The 16,606-nt window shown below is 34.9% G+C and overlaps 2 protein-coding genes across 2 annotated transcripts; one reads left to right on the top strand and one right to left on the bottom strand.

The window, feature by feature from the left end:
* Nucleotides 1-257: 257 nt before the first annotated feature.
* On the top strand, nucleotides 258-10,473 carry LOC143623789 (NADP-dependent malic enzyme-like). The gene is made up of 18 exons (XM_077094625.1): nucleotides 258-388; nucleotides 5,615-5,735; nucleotides 5,828-5,902; nucleotides 5,984-6,135; nucleotides 6,227-6,332; nucleotides 6,442-6,507; nucleotides 6,625-6,720; nucleotides 6,807-6,878; nucleotides 6,953-7,036; nucleotides 7,111-7,209; nucleotides 7,328-7,375; nucleotides 7,464-7,517; nucleotides 7,591-7,689; nucleotides 7,783-7,872; nucleotides 8,315-8,392; nucleotides 8,456-8,621; nucleotides 8,760-8,888; nucleotides 10,371-10,473. Exons 1-18 carry the CDS (start codon nucleotides 264-266, stop codon nucleotides 10,457-10,459), a joined length of 1,749 nt encoding a protein of 582 aa, XP_076950740.1. The 5' UTR covers nucleotides 258-263; the 3' UTR covers nucleotides 10,460-10,473.
* Nucleotides 10,474-12,533: 2,060 nt separating this feature from the next.
* On the bottom strand, nucleotides 12,534-15,416 carry LOC143623770 (azadirone synthase LFS-like). The gene is made up of 11 exons (XM_077094616.1): nucleotides 15,317-15,416; nucleotides 14,847-15,042; nucleotides 14,631-14,729; nucleotides 14,180-14,231; nucleotides 13,742-13,863; nucleotides 13,551-13,651; nucleotides 13,399-13,457; nucleotides 13,253-13,309; nucleotides 13,050-13,095; nucleotides 12,841-12,920; nucleotides 12,534-12,751 (listed from the first exon to the last, which is right to left on the bottom strand). Exons 1-11 carry the CDS (start codon nucleotides 15,410-15,412, stop codon nucleotides 12,670-12,672), a joined length of 990 nt encoding a protein of 329 aa, XP_076950731.1. The 5' UTR covers nucleotides 15,413-15,416; the 3' UTR covers nucleotides 12,534-12,669.
* Nucleotides 15,417-16,606: the final 1,190 nt, after the last annotated feature.

The following is a 16,606-nucleotide window of genomic DNA, read 5'->3' as shown; positions in this document are numbered from 1 at the left end:
AAGAAACGAACATAAAAGAACTTCCCGCTATACGGTTTACGAACTATGCATCAAACATTTGGTTCGTTTAAAGGCATGTGCAATGAAATCCAATCCAAAAGTGAAGTATAGAAATTCACGCGTGTAAATTGGTGTAAAAATAATAACACTTGTAGGCTTGTAGCTAACTTCCGTTGCCACATGTCCGTTTGTGTTGTTTGCCTCCTATTTATATAATTTTGTATTAATGTTTGAAGGAAGGAGAGTCCAAAAGTGTACAGTGGATGAAGGAAGGAGAGTCCGTGATTGATCCCAAGTCCAACGTTGGCGGTGGCGTTGCTGACGTCTACGGCGAAGATCGTGCCACCGAGGACCAGCTCGTCACCCCTTGGACTGTTTCCGTCGCCAGGTAACTACATGTACATCCTAGTCTACTACTAACCGTCACTTTGCTTCAGTTTTTACTTTATGTTTTTTATAAACAAACTTTAATATTTCTTTTACTTTTTTTATATTTATGTTTTGCCGAGAGAGATTAAACTATTTTATTTTAAATGTCAATATTCATTCTATAACTAAATGCACGATATTCTATTATTTATTATTAGCTTTCAGCCCGCGGCTTTATTTAGTTTTTTTTTTTTTTTTTAATATTACTTTGAATATATAATTTTAAATATTAACTTGCTTAATTATGCGATTAATGTTTTTGGCTTACATAGCCGGCTATGGTTGATGTGTGGCCTTATGAATAAGTAAGAACAATGCCGATATATAGAATTTAAGTTTGTGGATTATGCCATTATAGTAATAAGGTAGGAGCAATAACGATATATCTATATCTTGAAATATTTAACCTTTGCAATTATCTATATCTTGAAATATTTAACTTTCATGCTTGACGTTTTGGTAGCTGGAAACATATCAGTTCAAGAATCATTATCAATTAGATTATCCAAACAACTCACAATTAACAGAGAGCAAGCTATACATCAATTGCTAGGCAGAGCGAACAGAATATTATGACGGCGGTGACAGTTTCGTATGTATGTCAGAGTTTGGGTTTGTCGACGGAATAGACAAAGCTTTAGATTCTATACCCTTGAACCATGGGTGTTCATATAAATGGACAAATGAACAGTGATGACCAACAAAAATAAAACCTGTTGAATAGAATAAAAAAAAGTAAGCGACTACCTTTAAATTTAAGAAAATCATGTTTAAGAAAAATTAATAATTATTTCTTTCTAATAAAAATAGGATAAAAGAGTTACATATATGAGAAACTAACCAAAGTGATTCTAAGATGTAATATGATGTAATGGACACAAGTGTAGTTTGTTTTTTGCCATATTGTTTTTCTTCAAAGATCTATATTGTAGCTTTTTTTTAGGGGTGTCATAATCTAAAGTAGAAAATGTTGTCTCCATTACAAGTAGTGAATGATTTGGAGGCTGATGGGATAAAAATTCCACCATCCGACATCAAAAGAATAGTGGATAAAATTGCAGGGTTTATGGCATCAATCGAGCCTCAATATGAGAAAAGGATCATCGCTAACAATGTTGGATCATTGCATGAATATGGTTTTCTGTATGATGGTAATATATATATAATCCCTATTACCAGCACCAAATGTCTGACTTACGTGCTCGGCTATGTCAAAACTGACAGACTTAGGCCCAATCCTAGTTCCTATTTTGAAGTACTTGTATAATCTGTATATGAAGACTTGCAAAATCTTTATTCTAACTAATGAACAAAAGCCAAAACTACAAAACTGTTCTTTTTAAACCTGGCTGGTGGCAGAAATATAAATCTTCTCTTCAAACCTCAGCCATTTTCTCAAGTTCTTGTAGCCCCTCGTGTCCGGAGTACGTACAACGTCTCTTCAAGATATCCATCCTACACAACGTCAATGCATACCAGTCAAACTAACGCAAATAATCAGCAAGGAAAACATCATTTCTTTTAACCAAAAGGCCTTTGGCTAAGTGATATCAAAGTGTTTGATAAGGCTTTTCCTTTCCAAGTGATGAGATTCAAATCCCATGGGTGACAAATATATTAAAAAAAGATTAGCAGTTCAAGCAATTGACAGTCACATCAGCAATTGACAGCATAACCAAATTTTTAGAGCATGAAAAGACAACAAATTAAAATATTTCATCTCTTAATAATAGTTGCATCAAATCAAATACACATAAAAAACTATTACATGTCCTAAACTTAAGTAATAAGACCAATTAAGGGTGTTCAGATTGAAACAGATTAAGACACTAATTAAAATTCCAAAATGGTTTGAACGACCCGTTTGCAATTAATTTCAATAACTAAGATTTCATACATATGCAACTAAAATGGAGTGCAAATCGCAACAATGATACACAACAACAAAATACAGTAACATTCAATAGAATTAACATAACTTATTAGATGATAAATTATATCTAATGTGTGAGATAGAAACCAAAATTCCGAAATTACCCTTATATGTTTTGCACAGAGGAGCACCGGCGAGATCCGGTAAAGATCCTCGTTGACCGCCTTGGGATTTATCGGTTGTTTCAGCTGTCGGAGTGGCGGTGGTGGAGGGGTTGCCACAAATGGCTATTGATAGAGCAAGCAAGTGTTCAGTAATAGCGAAAGTAAACATTGTCTACACCATGTTGACAGGGCTAGCTACATCACATCAAATCAGGTTAGACCATACCTTTTTTGGATTGAGCATAAACATAAATTTTGTCATGCTTAACCAATTCAACCCATTTCACTTGCAGCTTCTTATTCCCAATCTATCATCACCCACAATCCTTTTCAAAAATCCAAAATTCACCATCATTTATGGTTAACAAACCTTTATAACTTTACAATTCAAATCGAATAATTACAACTCACTACTTTATCAACAAAGTACTAAAAAGTACATAATCCAAGAGTTGTGATGTGAAGATTTCATCATGGTTGGTAAACAATATTATATCTACAATTATATATTTCTTTAAAAAATTTAGATTTTAAATGAAAGAACATAAACAAATTTCATGGCTAATTTAACCTCTTACGATTAAGATTCATATATTTTACTACAAATCAAACTGATCCACTCAGTTATCAACAAACAAAACAGAGCGCAATCAAGTTCCTGTTGAAAAAAATCCAAGAAAAAAAATAAAACTAATGACAAGTCATAACTTACGGATTCATATTCTTCCGATTATCCTCATTGGAAAACCGAGGACAAAGTTGTAGGTGTGGAGGCCAAAGTTTCAGTTATTCCTTAAACCATTTAGAAATAAACTATATTTCTAACAAGATCACAAAATATGAGCAGATTGGTCAAGCTGCAGATTCAAAATTTTGTGAAATTTAGAGACTGATATACGTAATAAGAAATTTTATGTTCAACGTAAGAGTTAAAATGTAATTAGTTTCTTACTTGAGTCCTACAACAAATTCGATGTTCAAATCTTAAGTTACTCATATAAGTAAATTTGTTTTGAACTCCTATTTACAAAAAGTTGAACTAAGTCATCTAACAACCAAAAAAACTATAAGCCTAATGCTAAAATTTTAAAGTGGAACTATACTAATCTGTTAGAATCACAAAACACCACACACATGATTAAAAGAAACCACAAAAGAAAATACATCCCAAAAACACGAAATAAAAGGAATAACAAAACAACCCACAAACACAACTCAAAATTCAAAAAATAACAGACAAATGGCCATGGAAACTAAAATAATCAACTAAGTAATGTGTGTACTTAAAAAAAACATGTTTCTAATGTTATACATTTGCTTTGAAGTTGGTTTAGCTATAACTGTGATGTCACACACTGTGCCAATGTTTATGATGATATTTGGTGCAAAACCATGTTTCATCTTTATCCCAAAATGAACAAAATTAAAACCAAATTAGTGAAACATGTCTGATATAGAAAAATCAAGAAAGATCGTATGGCCCGACTAATTTGAAACATAATTCACAACAATTATCTATAACCATAACCTAGAAAAACATGGTATGCTAAATATAACACTTTAACATCACATAAGACAAATATTGTTATGAAACCAAGTAATGTTAGGTGGTGGCTGTAAGATTAGTTGTTTACATCAACAAATCTATTTGCTTTGATAAAGTAGACCAAATGAGACCACACTATAATTAGAGGCAAAGATTTCAACCAAATACAACAACTGAATGCAACAAAAAAATTAGTTCAACAATAGAGACCAACAAACGATTGTGAGCACGACAAAGAGGAGCCATATATAACCTATACCCGATTAACCTATAAAACAACCCACATAAAGCATAATTAGAATACTAAATACATAACAAACAACACACAAACAGCATAAGAAACAAGAACTAACGAAACTGATAAGGTAGTAAAATCAAAAAGAAATTGTACAATCAACCAAATCGATAAAACTTGAGAAATTTTGAAAAATAATGAAACACATAATTGTTCAAAATATTTGTGTGTGCAAACTACAATATACATAAAACATAAAGTAATACGATAGAATTGTATATTTACCTCGTTCAATATGGGTAAAAGTATAATTATTATTACTATATGAATAACAATATACAATTACCCAATATCATTAAATCAAGTGTACCTAACCTCTAACTCAGGCCTCAACCGGAGATTTTCAGTGAGCCTGTAGCATACTCAATTTTGTTTTTATCTTCAGCATTTAAAAGCTGCAAATTTTACCAAACTAATTAATTCCTTACAGCTATCCATAAATAAATAAAGCAGCAACAACAAGCATCCAGTCAAATAACTCAAACCAACTTCAATTTTAGGCAATTTGTATACATGTAAGCCGAAGATCAAATCGCAAAGATAGCGTAAAATAAACGATTATTCAGAGACATAATTAACCTACATCGAATGATAATTAGATTAAATTAAAAAAAATCTAACCTTAACCTTCACCGACGAACGAATGATGATGGGCAGGCATTGTATCCCTGCCTCCGAATCGATTGTAGAGGTATCAAAAGATTGTTACTGCTGATGATCTACTTCATCATCGTGAAGATCCAAGAAGGCTATATTGAAGTAAAAGGGAGTTAGGGTTTGGTACAGGGGTGATAGAGAAAGGAATGACCGAAAGTTTTAGGGTTTGAGACCTGTGAAAAAGGTATATGTTATAACCCGTATAGAGATATTCGGATCATCAAACCCGTTGGATAATACCCACGAAATTTAAGGAATGAATGAGAGGCCTCCATTCAAAAATCAGTGGCTCTAAAAATGTGTGGAGCGTGTGAGAGCGACACGCAGGATTTAATGGTAATCAATTATATAGATAGTTAGATTATTATTATTATTTTTAATTTAATATTAGGCCAATTTCAAAATATCATGTGTTAAATTGCTTTTGCCCATAAATTACTACTAGTCAGTCTGATTAGCAAAACTGTAAAACCGAAAACAAAACTTTGGTTTTCGGTTCAATTTCAAACCCGCACCATGCAAACTTTTCGCTAATTATGTAATTAGTACAGCTAGCTTTATTTGAGTTTAAGCTTCAAGAATTAGAGCTTGTTTTGGATTTGATTTCTGCTAATTAGTTATATTAAACTGCAAAACATTGTTGTTTCTAGTGGATACACGTTGTTGAGGGATCCACACCATAATAAGGGGCTTGCATTCACTGAGAGGGAAAGAGATTCTCATTACTTGCGCGGTCTGTTGCCTCAGGCTGTTTCGACACAGGAGCTTCAGGTCTGCATCTGTCCCCAATGTTTTTTCATGAACACTGAACATCAGTTTAAGTTAAACATGAGCGTTAGTTTATATGAGAAACTTTGCACCAGGAGAAGAAATTGATGCAAAGTATTCGCAATTATGATATTCCGTTGCATAAGTATATGGCTATGATGGATCTGGAGGTATCACTATCAACTTTATTATTGACATATTGGACAAAAGATCATATTATTAGTAAATCACATTCAATTTGATGTTTATAGGAGCGAAACGAGAGGCTGTTCTACAAGCTTCTTATTAATAACGTGGAAGAACTTCTACCTATTGTGTACACTCCTACAGTCGGTGAGGCTTGCCAGAAATACGGGAGTATTTTCAAGCGCCCTCAGGGTCTCTACATTAGTTTGAAAGAGAAGTATGGTGTTAGATTGATCATTTGAATTGTGTTTACTTGAAATACAATGTACCAAACTAGCTTGACTTGATGAAGTCAACTGAACTCACAGGGGAAAGATTCTTGAGGTACTTAAGAACTGGCCTGAGAGAAGTATTCAAGTTATTGTGATGACAGATGGCGAGCGTATCTTGGGTTTGGGAGATCTTGGGTGTCAGGTAAAATAAGCTAACTTTCTCTACTTTATGATTATGTTGAATATGATATTCAGATGCATTAGTATTGTGCTATTGGTGTCTGATAATGGAACTATTTGAATTCGTTTAGGGTATGGGAATTCCAGTTGGGAAACTTGCGTTATATACTGCACTTGGAGGCGTTAGGCCTTCTGCGGTAAGCTTCATGTGTTTTACATATATTCCAAACAAATGAGGACAAAACTTTAGTGATTGTATGAATCATGATAACGTACTTCTGTTCATGATTATGGTATTTAACTTGTGTATGTAGTGCTTGCCTATTACCATTGACGTGGGGACAAACAACCAGAAGCTTCTGGATGATGAGTTCTATATTGGTCTTAGACAAAAGAGGGCCACTGGAAAGGTACATCATGACTAATTAGGATCCTTGAACTTGTCTTGATTTTGACTATTATTTTAATCATGTTGCAACATATGGTGTTTGCGCAGGAATATTATGACTTACTTGAAGAGTTCATGGCTGCAGTCAAGCAGAACTATGGTGAAAAAGTGCTTGTGCAGGTAAATAATCAATATGGCTTCTAAAAGTTTGTCATTTAAGTCCCTCTTTATGTCATCTGATCTGAAATTTGCAGTTTGAAGACTTTGCAAACCACAATGCATTTGAGCTGTTAGCCAGATATAAGACCAGTCATTTGGTGTTCAATGATGACATTCAGGTATATATGGTGATTGATGAATTTCTATTGCTAATCTATGCATTATTGTGTATTTTTTGTTTATTTGGTTGCAGGGGACTGCATCTGTGGTTCTTGCTGGTCTTGTTGCGTCACTGAAATTACTTGGCGGTAACTTGGCTGATCATACATTCTTGTTTTTTGGTGCTGGAGAAGTGAGACCTTTATCCTTGTGCTCCTTTATTAAACATTAATTCAACCCCTTCTATAATCCCAAAGAATGCACAAAGTGTTTAAAATAATCTGTTTTTGACCGTTATCCTTGTATTTCAGGCGGGGACTGGTATAGCAGAGCTTATTGCTCTTGAGATATCAACAAAGGTACCAACTTTATGCTAAAGATGATCTTTTAGTTGCATAACATGTAATAATAATTTCTTCTTTTTTATCGTTTGTTTGATGTATATAGACGAATATTCCTGTTGAAGAGGCACGTAAGAAGATATGGCTTGTAGACTCTAAGGTGGGTACACATGGTACACTTTTTTTTTCTCCTTAAAATGTGATTTGTTCTTATGTAATGACTGTTTCTACAGGGTTTGATTGTTGGTTCTCGTAAAGTATCCCTTCAGCACTTTAAAAGGCCATGGGCTCATGAACATGAGCCTCTTTCAACTCTCTTAGATGCTGTTAAGGTGAGACAGTTTTAATGATTTTTCCATGCTCATGATAAATGTTTTTGTTACCAGTTTAGTATAAAAGTTTATTTTCTTTCAAATAATCATCAGGCCATCAAACCGTCCGTCCTTATTGGAACATCTGGGGTAGGACAAACATTTACAAAGGATGTAGTCGAGGCCATGGCAGCCATCAACAAGGTTCCCTCTCTCTCTCTCTCTCTCTCTCACACACACACACACACACTATGACTTAAGTGTATGTTGGGTTGATACAAAAAACCTTTTGTCCAAAACTAACTTTAAAAAAGGACAGTTTGTAAAAAACTTAAAACTTAAAAAAAACAATTTGTCCAAAAGTTAGCTTTTAAAAGACATGCCCAAAAGTTAACTTTCAAAAGACATTTTGTCCAGTAATCAACTCTTTCTTTTACATGAATTATATTATTGTGTTGGTACATGTGATTAGTTCAATTCCTCCATTTTCATCCAAAATAGAGGTTTCAAATATAAGTTGTGAGGCTTTTGACGTGGTTCCTTTTTCAACTCTCGTTTTTACACGCTAAACATAACCAGTTTCAACCCATCCACCTTTACTCGAAACACACTAACATACACTAAACTACTTATAAGTTGTATGCAGAAACCACTTATTATGGCTCTTTCCAATCCCACCACGCAAGCAGAGTGTACTGCTGAACAAGCTTACACGTGGACCGAGGTAACAGAAATTTATTACTTTGGACTTCCATCACAAAAAAAACTTAATTTAATCATTGTGTAGGGCCGTGCAATATTTTCTAGTGGCAGTCCTTTTGATCCTTGTGAATACAATGGCAAAACCTTCATTCCGGGCCAGGCAAATAATGCTTACATTTTCCCAGGACTTGGTTTTGGATTAGTCATATCGGGTGCAATCCGTGTACACGATGAGATGCTTTTGGCAGCATGTAAGTACAAATTATAATCCTTAATATAAAATGCCCCATGGGATGCTTTTGGTAGCATGCATGTAGTACACTAATTATAATCCTTAATATAAAGAATGCATTACAAGTATTGAACGTTTGTGGATTTGTTTTATTCAGCGGAAGCACTGGCTAATCAAGTAACGCAAGAGCACTATGATAAAGGGATGATTTATCCTCCTCTTACTAACATTAGAAAGATTTCGGCTCATATCGCTGCAAATGTTGCTGCCAAAGCATATGAACTTGGTGAGTCTCGTCCGTGGCAAATCGGGTGGGTCGGGACTCCTGACTAGAGCTGTTCACGTGCCGAGCTCGAACTTAAAGGAGCTGGTTCGGCTCGTTTCGGTTATTTAATGAGCTAAAAATTTGAGCTCCAGCTCGGTTCATTAAAAGCTCGAGCCAGCTCGTCGAGCCCACTCATTCAATTATTTTTATATTTCATTTAAAAATATTGATATTGGTATATAAATGATTAAAAAAAAATTAACATACACATAATACAAAAATTATAACCTTATACGTGATAACTTTGTTTTTTTTTTTAAAGATATGTATTGGATTTGTTATTTTTGTTTTCTTTTCAAATTTTTATATGTTATTATTATTACATGTATTAATTATTATTCAATCAATCAATCAATCAATCATGCCCAGTAAAATCCCACCGACAGCAAAGCTATAAGTAGGGTCTGGGGAGGGTGGGATGTAGGCACACCGTACCTCTATCCAAAGGAATAAAGAGGTGGCTTCCAGAGAGACCCTCGGCTCTAAGAACGTGCGTATGAAGCAAAATAAAGGAAAATAAAGCAAAATAAAGGAAATCAAATTTTAACAGTTATATAAAAACTACTACTAATTATAATAATATTAATATTAATATTAATATTATTATATAATATTAATAATAAGATCACAGTTTAACAGCTATATAAAAGCTAATAATAATAATAATAATAATATATGCAAGGGAAATACCATTATGGTATGTGGACTAAATAAGTTAAGTCTAAGCCCTAAGGTATTCAATTCTCTCTAAAAATCCTTAACTTTAATTCTACTTCTCCACGAATTCCTATCCTCAACCATGTCCTCGGAGAGGTTTAGGTCTATCAAATCATGCCTAATCCTCTCATCCCAAGTCAATTTCGGTCGTCCTCTACCCCTCCTCCCCTCATGCCTAATGCCTAATCCTCTCATCCCAATAATTAATAATTAATAATAATATTAATTATTATTACATGTATTAATATTTGGCATTTAATTTAAACGAGCCAGCCAATCAAACGAGCTGACGAGCGAGCCCATGAGCCGAGCCAACCCTGGCCCGGGCTCGGCTTGTTTAGTTACGAGCTATTTTTGAGCCAAGCTTTTTTTTTTAGCATGAACACCCTTAGGTCGGACCGGTTCCTGATTGACTAAAAATGGGTCCAAGTCAAAATGGTTGTGATCAAACTGAGAGGACCGAGAACACCTTTTGCGAAGTCTTTATAAATTAGTATGTTGTTCATGACTACAAAAATCTGATTATTTTAGTAATAATCTAAGTAACTGAAAAAGTGAAATATATGGTTTATGCACTAAATATAAACTTGGAGGAACATGCTAAATATAAACTTGGAGGAACATGTTAAAGTGTGACGACGGGTTTTCTATTTTTCAAATTCTGGATTGGAAAGATGATAGTAATCTGTGTTCTTGGTTTAATGAAAACTGGCTGGATGTTAATAGGTTTGGCAACCCGTCTCCCGCGCCCTGCAGATCTAGTGAAGTATGCAGAGAGTTGCATGTACACCCCTAATTATAGAAGCTACAGATGAAGCATTAGCCAACTCATATAGAGATGTTCAACGAAACCGGTTCCTGGAACCGAACCGGTGGACCCGAACCGGACCCGAACCGGTTCCTACCCATTTTTTGTAGGAACCGGACCCTATCTGATTCAACCCGATGATCCGTGACCGGTTCTTGCATTTCTGAGTGGGGGCGGGTAGGAACCGGAACCGAACCGGAACCGGTTCTGGAACCGAACCATCCGGAACCGGTTCCTAACCGGTTCTAGCCGTTGGATCGAATATAGCCGTTGGAAATCGTTTTTTTGGCCGTTTTTTGACCGTTGGGGTCAAAAATAGCCGTTTTTTGGCTCCCCTAAGCACCCCACTACTAGTATAAGTATTTGGTGTCATGGGTTCATCACAACACTCAAAACGCAAACCCGAACGCAAAAAAATACAAAAAAACGCTATTACAACGTTTTGAGTTCTCTAATCTCTTGTTTTCTCTTCTTCTATATTCATATTTGTTGTTATGGCTGCCTCACAATCATCGGTTGGTCAAGGTTCCAACGCCGAACCAAGTTTCGTTCGTATTGTACCTCATAATCGTAATCAAGAGATTTGGTGCAATTGGGATTTGGTTGAATTGAGTGATGACCATTCATTGAAGGCTCGGTGCAAGTTTTGTGGGATTTATTTAAACCCACTTTCGAATTCAAATTTGAAGAAACACATCGAAAAACCGTATTGCAAGGCGTTGAAAAAGAACGTCAACTTGTCATCAGTGGCAACCTTCAGTAGTTGTCTTCAGTGGCAAACATCTTCAGTAGTTGTCTTTTCTTCATCAGTTAATTGTTTATTTTTATGTTAATTGTTTTTTTTATTTTTCATGTTATACAAATACGAATCGTAGTTTAGAATCCAAATCGCAAACGAAAAACGAAAAAAAAAAAAAAATTTTTACACTGTAACCGGTTGGAACCGGTTACGGTACAGGAACCGGTAAGAACCGGTTAGATAGGTTAGGGGTCCGAGGGTGGGAGAACCGGTTCGGTTCCCTAACCGGTTCGAGCCTGGAACCGGTTTAAAAGGGGGTTTTGAATATAGGAACCGGTTAGGAACCGGTTCCGGTTCCTAGTCCCAAACCGTTTTGAACATGCCTAAACTCATATGTGGTTTCAGTGTGTCAAAATGTTATTAATCTTTAGTTTGTGTGTTGCTGAATGTTGGAATCTATATGGTTTGGAAGTGGTTTTAGTGTTGATTTTGAGCATGGTTGGTTATGGTGTGATTGTTGCATTAGTTCCATGATGACATAAACCTTTAAATCATCACTCATACATATAGATGTGTGTATATATACTTGTGGGTGTAAATCGAAACTAGTAAAAGTATTTGGGTACCATTTATCCATTTACCGACTAACGAGTGTAGTGTATACTAACGAGTGTATACGTAGCGGATAAAATACACGGTGAATAGAACTAGTCCAGGTGTTTTTAGGTGTGCCCGAGTTACCTGCCCGACCTGAAGCCAACCGAATCTAACAACATACATACTAGAATAACCTGTAACCTAGTAATTTTGGTTGAACCTGATCTATTTGGTTCGACTACTGAATATAATGGTAGCAAGGTTTTCTGAGCAAAAGGATTGCAATTCATTTACTGTGAACTTGTGATATTATACAGAGGGTACAACCGAAATAAGAGAAAATACAGGAGACATACAACAATATATGGCAAAATACAACAGCCTTCTAAACATAATAGTTGACTAACATAAATTTAAAATCACATTTGACGTTCCTTTTGTCTTTATCCGTAATATGCCCCAGCAAGGTAGATAAATGATCCATCGGAGACTCCAATCTTAAAGCAAAAGGGCTAAAAAGGACCTTGACTGAGCGGTTTCATGAAGTTGATGACAAGTTGATTGGCTGAGTGAACATGTTGAACTCTTAGGGAGCCGCTGCTGGATAGGGTTTTAATCTGATCTAGTTCGGTTTTTCAGACAAGATTTTATCTGTAATAAAGATTTAAACTAACATGAAGATTTGAACTTTAGCTCCTGACATGTTCTGTTCCTAATGTTGAATATTTTTCCTCCAAACTGACTCATATAAAAGTTGTGCACCAACAACGGCTTCATATTGAAGTGTAACCATTGATCTTTTATTCTTATATATGTTGTACAACACCAGTTGATAACTGTCTAAAGAACCTGGGTTTCTACCTCCTGTTATTCAGGGTTTGCTAATTGCTATAAGCACTAAGATCAGCATGTGTGTTCCGATATTTTTGAAGGAGGTATGTTTCACATTTAATAGGAGGAAACCTAAGACAATCAGAACCCGAATCAGAATCCAACCAACAATCTATTGTTGTTTCTACAAACTCAAATTCTTATTCGCGTACAATACTTACTTGGGTGGATTTTGTTCTGATTGGCAGGTAGGTAAGCACTCAACCAGACAATCATGTCCAGGCACCACAAAGTATGGAATCTGCTCACACAAAACAGGAATACAGATTATTTTGTACAAGTTCTGGTTTTAAAATTCAAGTTTTTTTTTTTATTTTATTTTGTACGAAAAGAGATGGGGTTCAAAAGATAATTTAAGAGCAAGTCATACCGAGTATCGGTCTTCCCCGTGGCCCAACACTCTATGCAATGTTGACCTGAAATACAAAATTCATTTGACTTTTTGAGTCAAAGCTATTACCTTAAAAGAGTCAAAATAGGCCTGAATTAGTGATTTCTATTTTTTATTTTATCTTCTTCCTAACAATTTAAGAACTAGCATCAACTATCAAACTGAAGACCGTCTGTTTATACCTGAAAACACCATTGCTCCATCGTTCAAGCATATCGCCAAGATTTACCACAAACGCTCTGAAACATGCATATAGGCCATCAAATGTGAGAGATATAAGGACACATTCTTCATAGTCTTCTATAGTGTAAAGATTCAACCAACTTACCCTTTTACTGGTTCTACATATTCCCACACCTGAGGGTTCGCGTCTTTATCCTTGCATATCTAAAAAATCACAAAAAATATATATACATATATCTAACTAGTTATTTCAAAAGTAAGTAATATGCATAAGTCACTAATATCAAGTTTGCATACCTGAAGTCCAGAAACACTATCTGTTGCCAAGAGGGTAATCAAACCATAATCAGAGTGTGCACCAGCTCCATATATTCCCTTTGCAGGGTAAGATACTTGACCTGCAACATAACCAACGTTCTTATCGTCTTTTGTCACAAGATCTTGAAAACATTGAAAATAGAATTATTATTCTAAAACTTAATTTTCACCTCCATAATGCAACAAGCGTAAGATTGCAATAGGATCGCCGAGAATTTCTGGTCGTTCAAAAAAGTTGGCGTCCAGATCAAGTGCAAGACCTATTAGCCTTGCGGTTTTTCTAACAACCTCCCTAAAAAGATTACAATAATAAAAACTAAGAACCACATATATGAAATTTGGTTGCTTATACTGAAGGATCGCATTCCATACACAACTAACTTTAAGTAGAGATTCACAAGAGGTGAATAAGCACTTCTAGATAGTGATGGACACATATAATGGGAGAGAAAAAGATAGTGGATTTTGAGGTTATAGTTATATAATCGCCTTGTGTATAAAAGCAACATGCACAAGTGTTTATGTGGTTCTTGCAGTTTTCTAACTTAAAACTAGTTTTGTATTGAATAACTACTCTCTTACGCCTTATACTCTTATAAAAAACTTACAGAGCTTGTTGATGATATTTTTCCATAGTTTGCCTCCATCCAGGTAAGATATCTGTCACCAGGTCATTAATACAAAATGATTATGAGCTTGAGTGTTGTAGGAGAACAACTTATGTTTTAAAATGCCCATCGATCAGCATTTAATGTTTGGATATGCAAACTGCACTTTTGATTAATTATTATTTAGAGGTCAAATGATCAAATATTGGATACCAGTTTTATGCCAACTGTAACAAAACTGATTATCTAAATGCACCTCTCACGCCGTTCCCTTTTCTTAACAAAATTGTTCTTTTGTTTGTCATTTTCTGCATTACTTCCTCAAATAATGAGACTTTGTCAAACACGTGGTAATCTGATTTTCCACAGGTTATTGAATCGTCAAGCTAATTTAACTTCACGATTATTCAACAGAACATAATCCTTGTCAAGACTGGTTAATAGCTAATACCTGGGCCGGGCCATAAATTTGGCCCGTAAAATGTCCTTTGAGCTTTAGGATCATCTTCAGGCACTTCAATACCTATATAGAATCCCTCCTTGTGATCCCCTAATACATCATAGTCCTACGGATTTAGCAGATAAAAGCAATATGTGCGTATGCATATATGAATTGGCAATAACAGATAGATTATTGGAAACAAGTTTTATATGAAGTTGATCAAACCATGGAGTTGCTTAACGGGGTCGAGAAGCTCATCAAAAACAGGCGTGTAGCCTCGATGTTTTTCATTCCTAAGAAGCTTCATTTTCTCATCCAACGGAAGATCAAAGAAGTTCTTGCTTAGGGCGAAAACCTGATCCATAAATTCCTGACTGATTCCATGATTGGTAACATAGAAGAAACCAGAATCCATGCATGCCTAAGAAACAAACAGATTAACACCAAAACTTATATCCAATGTAGTTCAAAACTGAAAGAATTCAGAGTAACTTGAAAATATCATTTTGATGAATATTATGAATCTTCTGAGTATTAATTAGCTAGCTGAAAACCAGACTCTTTATACAGAAATTACAACCGAATTTAAAAGTAATTAGTGACAGAGAAACTTAAATATTACTGATGAATCAAACTTAAATATTAGTGACATGCATGCATATATATAATATATATACAGAGAGAAAGAGATAGACCTGTTTGAGTAAGGACACAGAGGTAGTGATATCTGGAGAGGCGAGATCAATAGAGTTCAAATTCGAAGAAGCTTTTATTATGCAGTCCTCCGCCATTAGAGCACTGACTTGGAATCTTGAAAGAAATCAATCACCGTTTGTCTGTCTTCTTGTTTTGTCTTCCCTTGAAGGTTGGTTTCTCTGTATAATTCAAAGTGGAAAACACAAAATAAGAACATACTTGGGAAATTGGGAACAAACTTCACTTTATCACAAAAAGGGCAAATGGATAATTTCATATAAATGTACAAAGCGACATGCAATTTTATTATTTTTCCTAAAAATAAATTTAATTTATAATTATCCTCTATATTAATTTGAAATTTTTAAGAGCTTCTTATCTTGTTATCTTAGCTCTCTAAAACATTTTTTAATTGCGTGCTTCTCTGATTGGACCTCATATACCACTAACCACTTCAGGGCTTTTCAAGTCTCAATCTTTCCAATCTTACTATACTATTAAAGCAATACAATGTTTTCAAATGAAATTTTACTAGCATGTCTACATATGCTTCTAACTAGGGCTGTCACTTTTACCCGAAAAAAACCCGACTCGAAGAACCCAACCACGAGAAAAGACTAACCCGAACCCGTACCGAAGTAATTCGGGTTAGTTCTCGGGTTTGATTTAAAAGATTTAGGTAAACTCGGATAAACTTTTAGTTTTGAAATTAAATATATTTTTATGTATAATAGGCTAACCCAAAAAAACTCAAACCCGAAAAACCCGTGAGGGATTTGGGTTGGGTTTCGGGTCAAGATTTAAAGCTTTGAAACCCGAAAAATCTGATCGTGAAAAAGCTAGATCGAGACGAGCTTGAACGAGTCCGAGCCCAAGCTCGAGCTTCACTTATTGAGCTCGAGCCGGCTCGCAAGCTTAAACGAGCCTGTCATTTATATTTTTTTTTATAACTATATATATATATTAATAGTAACATATATATTTAATAATTATTAATTAATATATATAACTTTATGAAAAAAATTAACTAAATAACATATTATTTTATATATAAAAGTTATGAAAATAAATATACAAATATAATTATAAATATATAAAAAGTTAATTAATAAATATTAAACGAGCCGAACTCGAGCTTGAAAAACTACTAAACCAGCCGAGCTCGAGCTTTATAAATAAAGATCAAAACGAGCCGAGCTCGAGCTCCGTACAAGTTAAACGAGCCGAGCTCGAGCCTGGTCGAGCTTGGGCTCGGCTCGGCTCGTTTGCACCCCTAATTAAATCCTAAG

The sequence above is a fragment of the Bidens hawaiensis genome, unplaced genomic scaffold (genome assembly GCF_021521415.1).
Source record: "Bidens hawaiensis isolate Kalapana, Puna unplaced genomic scaffold, B.hawaiensis_p1.1 tig00003540_1, whole genome shotgun sequence".
In the NCBI taxonomy this organism is placed as follows: Eukaryota; Viridiplantae; Streptophyta; class Magnoliopsida; order Asterales; family Asteraceae; genus Bidens; species Bidens hawaiensis.
The sequence above is the reverse complement of the archived record's forward strand: the minus strand, read 5'-3'. Positions and strand labels throughout refer to the sequence as shown.